The sequence below is a fragment of the Pongo pygmaeus genome, chromosome 4, assembly GCF_028885625.2.
Source record: "Pongo pygmaeus isolate AG05252 chromosome 4, NHGRI_mPonPyg2-v2.0_pri, whole genome shotgun sequence".
Lineage (NCBI taxonomy): Eukaryota > Metazoa > Chordata > Mammalia > Primates > Hominidae > Pongo > Pongo pygmaeus.
Genome location: NC_072377.2, coordinates 184562109 through 184568288, shown reverse-complemented (window position 1 = coordinate 184568288; position 6180 = coordinate 184562109). Strand labels below are relative to the sequence as shown.

Genomic DNA, 6180 nt, shown 5'->3' with positions numbered 1-6180 from the left:
AATATCGTTGGTTAAAGTGCTGATGCCATTTAATTAGATTGTTTACAAATTTAACAGGATGGCTACAAAGAGATCTTATTTTAAAAGCAGCTGATGGTTTGGAAATGAGAGAACTACAGTGGTGAAGAGACTAGGAGGCAGCTCTCAGTGAAACCAACATTATGGATGCCCTTCGTGAGCGTTCTCAGTCCCAGCAGGAAGCCTACAACACTGGCCTCCCCGGCCTCCCTGCTGCCTGTGCCAGGACAGCCCCCTCCCCTGCTGACAACACCTAGGCTTACTTTATCTAAAATCAGAGTGTACCAGGTCTCTAGCAGAAAATCATCAACCAAATGTCAGGGACCTATGAGTCATTTAAAAAAAAAAACAAAGTGGAAGGCCATTAGGCAAGCTATGTGCTGGGCTGCTAATGTAGCCCCTGCAGGGAGGGGTCAGGAGCGCGCTGCAGCGAGCCTTGGATCTCGCAGGCCCAGCCCTGCTGCAAGGAGCCAGAGCACCCAGGAAACATCAGCACACACACGGGGACCCTCCCTTCATGTCACTTGTTTTGCTGCCCTAAATGGCTTCTTGCACCCTAACCCCTGATCCTGGAAGAAGGCAGAGAAACTGGCCTGTACAGAGACCTGCAATTCTATGCGAGCTTAACACAACTATGAGACAGAAGAGGGGGACGCAGAAGAGGTGGGCAAAAGCGGTCACAACGGCGGGGGATGCTTTGAATACTGGATGGTGTCCAGAGCCGCCCCGATGTCATAATTCTTGGTCTGCAGGAGCCTGGTGAGCCAGCCGCCTTCATCAGAGAAGCCCATGGACAGCATCTGGGAGAGGGACTCAATCAGCCGCGGGTCAGCCTCTGCCGAAACAGTAAGGAAGCCATGAGGAGTGGTGCTGAGCCCTGTGAGTGACCCGAAACACATACCCTCCTGCCTTGGCCAGCCAGGACCAGGGTCTGCCAGTGTCCGAGCCTGCCCAGAGCTCTGGCCCTCACAGGCCACAGTGGACCTGCTTTGCCTGTAAAGGGCCAAGCAGTCTTTTTCACACTGCTCAACTCTGCCACTGCGACACAAGGCAGCCAGGTGGTAGGTAAACAGAACTATCGATGGACACTGAAATATGCATTTCATCTGTCACATCTTTTGATTTTAAAATACAAGAACTACTCTTGGCCCATAGGCCATAGCTCGCCATCCCCTGCCCTAAGGTAGAGAAGACACACACCGGCAGCCCACAGCAGGTTGTGCACACGGACCTTGGTTTACACAACGGCTGCCGTGTGACAAGGAGTCTCTGTCAGCTGTCCCCACCCCCCACTGCTGCCTGCCCACCGTCCACTTCAACAGTGGCTTCTGCCTGGCTCCTACAGGGATCCTGGCTATGACCCCCTCTCTCAGACCAGCACTCCCTGAGGAGACACTGAGTGTGACTAGTAGAGACACACCCAGTGCTGCCCCCTTCTCTATGTCACACCTGCCTTAATTCCTTGTCTGCATGTTAAGTTTTAGAAACTCCTACAATTAATATTCCTGGCTCTGGAGTCTGCTTAAAGAAAAACATTTTTAGAACTCCTGCATTAGCAGAGCTTACTCGCTATTGCTCAGGGTACACATAAGAGAACAAAACCAACTCCTAACCTCCCACCCCTACAGACAGCCCTGCAGTGGAGAACATCCCATCCTTCTGTTTGTGTCGCTGAAATCAGAAGGGGGCAGGATGCTCTGAAGGGAAAGGTGGGAATATATACAAAACCTCTTGGTTCACTTGCCTGGGGGGAGATGCGGATACAAGGCAGCTTCCTTCAGCCCTGTGGGTCCCTCCTGGGAGGGGTCCAGAGAGCTTGGCCCTTCGGATTCTGGCATCTGTAGGGACTGCAGTTCACCTGTAGATGGGTCCACTTCTTTTGAAGACAAATGGGTCCAGTCTTCATCTCCTCCTGAACAGTTATCCGACTCCATGTGTTCCTGGAACAAAACTTACCATGAGCACGCAGGAGACACGCGCAACAGGCCAAGCCTGACCATGGCACGGGCTCTTGGCAAACAGTCGGGGAGCATGCATGCACACGTGCGTTTAAGGCTGCAGGGGTCTAGGGGGAACAGTGAGCCACTCACAAAGACCAAATAACTACACAGTTCTAGCAGGTTCCCAGAGTGACTTTAATGGCACGGACATCACTGCAGCAGCAGCAGCTGCAGTTCCCTCGGGTTTTATAAGTGGGGCTGCCTAGGTGCTGAGGATGAGCGGAGGTGCAGGCCACAAATCACTAGGCTGGCCGTGGTCCCAGGTGGCGGGAGGGGTACAGGCTTGCCTCAGGGTGCCCCTCGGACTCCAAGGCGATCTTTCTCATCTGCTCCGCCAGAGACTGCGTGGCGCCCTCAACATTCCCACCCAGCTTGCTGGGGTCAGAGCAGCAGCTGCTTGGCTGTGAGCTGCTCTTCTCCTCAGTGCTGGAACTCTCTGGAGAGACGGGGGTCAGGCGGCTTCTTTTCCCTCCGTGCTCCACATCAATATCAACTTCAATGCCTAGAGGCCAAGGAGGAAAGAGAAAGCTGTGAAGTTCCCCCAAGGATGCACCTGCAAGTAGGAGCTTGGCCTGTGGGGACTACAGACTCACGAAGATCTCACGTTCATTCCCCACAAACAGGTGTCTGGATGGTGGCACTCAGCATGTGGATGCAGGTGCTAAGTTCTCCTACCCAGCTCGACCCCGGAATCACACAGCCAGTATGGGACCAGACAATGTAAACCTATGAGTCAGAGGCTTCTCCCAATATCCCAGCTACAAATCTCTGTGGCTTCTGGAAACATTCTTGGTGTACCCATGATACTGGACCTTTCTCTTTCTCCAATTCAGTAAAACATTAATCTCAGCTAGCATCTAAGGTCAGCTCCTGAGCCAGAAAGTCGAAAGAGACCTTGTTTTTCCTAACCATGCAGGACATGGGCCACACAGCAGGTAGGGCCAGGCCCTAAGTACAGGGAGAGCCAATACTGCACGTGGCAGGCGCTTCCAGCCACAGTGATGGAAGGCCATGTGCCTCCTGACACCTGCACGTGGAGGCTTTGTGCGGTGACACATACGCGCACCTAAACGCTGGGGCTCTGCTCCGGGAGGTGGACGGGCCATGCAGGCGCGGCATAGGGCCCAACACTGGCCCCGCAGGGAGCCTGCACACCTCCAGGCTCACGTGACTCACCAGGGACAGAGGGGAGAATCACCTGCACTATTTTTGAAATTAAATGTGTCAAAAGTCTCCACACCCACAGCTTAGAGTCACCAGTTGCCAAAGGCTGTGGTGCACACTCCCTGCCCCCATCCCACTCCCCAAAGCCTCCCTGTGCCCTTTCAGCTCATGCTGCTCTTGCCTGCTGATGGAGTTCACATCTGTGCATTTCCTCCTCTAGACCAGTATCTGTCTCTCCTTCCACTACCCTCTCCAAGACTCAATTTCTTGTTAAAAGAACATTCAGGGGCCGGGTGTGGTGGCTCAGCCTGTAATCCCAGCACTTTGGTTAAAAGAACATTCAGTGGCCAGGCACGGTGGCTCACGCCTGTAATCCCAGCACTTTGGGAGGCTGAGGCGGGCGGATCACGAGGTCAGGAGATCGAGACTATCCTGGCTAACACGGTGAAACCCCGTCTACTAAAAATACAAAAAATCAGCTGGGCGTGGTGGCTTTCGCCTGTAGTCTCAGTTACTCGGGAGGCTGAGGCAGGAGAATCGCTTGAACCCGGGAGGTGGAGGTTGCAGTGAGCCGAGATGGCGCCACTGCACTCCAGCCTGGGTGACAGAGCAAGACTCCATCTCAAAAAAAAAAAAAAGTCAAAAAGAAAATTCAATGTTTCAGCTAGTACCTCCATCTAAATGTTCTTTGCTGGGTCAAGTAGCAGAGACTATTTCCTCGTATAGCTTTTGTTTTCCTACCACTGATGATGGCTTCTCTTTTCTTTTTTTTTTTTCTTTTTTAGACGGAGTCTCACTCTGTCGCCCAGGCTGGAGTGCAGTGCTGCGATCTCGGCTCACTGCAGCCTCCGCCCACCAGGTTCCAGCGATTCTCCTGCCTCAGCCTCCCGAGTAGCTGGGATTACAGGCACCCGCCACCACGCCCAGCTAATTTTTGTATTTTTAGTAGAGATGGGGTTTCACCATGTTGGCCAGGCTGGTCTTGAACTCCTGACCTCAGGTGATCCGCCCGCCTTGGCCTCCCAAAGTGCTTGGATTACAGGCATGAGCCACTGCACCCAGCCTGCCTTCTCTTTTCATTTGCTAACTTTCCCCATGTTCTCCCACAGCATCTCCATAGTTTTCTACAAGGGTGAAGTGGATCAGAGGCCCCACTGGTTCTGGTGTTTTCCATAGAGAGTGCCCCTTGCTGTGCAGCCTCCTGTTCCAGCCAGGACTGGCAGCTCTCTGGGCAGAGGCTGCACTGTGATGCTGTGACCACCTTTCCTTTCACCCTCTGTCCTGTTAGGTCCCCTGTTTCCTAATACCTCCGTGCTTCATCTTGGGTTTCTCTCTTCATGTGGCTGAAACCAAGGTTAAAATAATTAAGACTGTATACCAGAAAGTAACTTTGTTCTGCCCTGATACTTGATCGTTTTAGCTGGGTATAGAATTCTAGGCTGGACCAGGCACAGTGGCTCATGCATGTAATCCTAACACTTTGGGAGAACAACATGAGAGATCTCTTGAGCCCAGGAGTTCAAAATCGTCCTGGGCAGCATGGCAAGACCCCATCTCTACAAAAAATTTTTAAAATAGCTGGGCACAGGGCTGGGTGCAGTGGCTTACGCCTGTAATCCCAGCACTTTGGGAGGCCAAGGCAGGTGGATCATGAGGTCAGGTCAGGAGTTCAAGACCAGCCTGGCCAAGATGGTGAAACCCCGTCTCTACTAAAACTATAAAAATTAGCCAGGCGTGGTGGCGGGTGCCTGTAATCCCAGCTACTCAGGAGGCTGAAAATTGCTTGAACCCAGAAAACTGCTTGAACCCAGGAGGTGGAAACTGCAGTGAGCTGAGATCGCGCTACTGCACTCCAGCCTGGGCGACAGCGAGACTCTGACTCACGGCGGGGGGGAGTAAAAAAGAAAAAAAATATCTAGGCACAGTGGCACGTGCCTGGAGTCCCAGCTACTTGGGAGGCTGAAGCAGAAGGATCACTTGAGCCCACGAGATCAAGACAACTGCACCGCTGCACTCCAGCCCAGTGACAGTGGGACCCTGTTTCAGAAACAAAAGAATTATAGGCCGAAAAGCCTTTTTAACTGATTTCTGGCGTCATCAGTTGTTCCATTGTCTCCTAGCTGTTCATGTTTGTTTGCTCTTTGTATTCCCAAGTATTTACAATAACCTAGAGTTTTAGAAGCCCCTCTTTCTTTATCCTCAGGGTTCTGACACTTGACAACGATAAGCTTTGCTGTGGGGTCTTTCTCAGCCATTGTCAGGGCCGCTTTCAATCTAGAAGATAACATCCTCATTGCCAAGAAACTATCTTGCATTTTTGTTTGTTTTGAGACAAGGTCTGGTTCTGTCACCCAGGATGGAGGGCAGTGGTACAATCCAGGCTCATTGCACCCTCTGCCTCCCAGGCTCAAGCCATCCCCAACCTCAGCCTCCCGAGTAGCTGGGGCCATAAGTACACAACTCCATGCCTGGCTAATTTTCGTAGTGTTTGTAGACACAGGAAGTGGGGGATGGTGTCTCCCTATGTTGCCAAGGCTGGTCTCAAACTCGTGAGCTCAAGTCATCTGCCCGCCTTGGTCTCCCAAAGTGTTGGGATTACAGGCATGAGCCACCATGCCTGGCACCAAGAAACTACCTTGCATTCTATGTTCATTTCCTCCTTTCAGTTTTCTGTTCTTTCTGGAATTGCTACTCATCCTATATTGGGCTTCTAGACTTGTTCCTACACTAGTTTTTTTAATCTTTCCTCTCCTTCTATCTCTATTTTGCTTTTGGAATATCTCCTTGAGACAATATTAGAATCTAAGCCTTTTTTCTATTTACATTTTTTAATTTCAAGAACTTTCTTATTCTATTCCCTTTGTTATCCTTTTTATAGTATCCTGTTCCTTTTTCATGCAGACAATACTCTTTTGTATCTCACTGAGGGCATTAACATTCTCTTCCCTTTAAGACCTTTTCTCCCATGTGTGGGGGCTTTCCCCAGATGGCTGGTGAC

General features: G+C 51.4%; 1 protein-coding gene across 2 annotated transcripts in view; it reads right to left on the bottom strand.

Moving 5' to 3' along the window:
* Window positions 1-7: 7 nt before the first annotated feature.
* The window catches only part of SQSTM1 (sequestosome 1), a 29391-nt gene continuing 23218 nt past the window's right edge, over window positions 8-6180 (bottom strand). For both annotated transcript variants that reach the window (XM_054489722.2, XM_054489718.2), the window contains exons 6-8: window positions 2306-2520; window positions 1763-1958; window positions 8-853 (exon numbers count right to left, since the gene is read on the bottom strand). In XM_054489722.2, the coding sequence (XP_054345697.1) occupies window positions 696-853; window positions 1763-1958; window positions 2306-2520 (569 nt within the window). In that variant the 3' untranslated portion in view covers window positions 8-695. The remainder of the gene's footprint in view (window positions 854-1762; window positions 1959-2305; window positions 2521-6180) is intronic.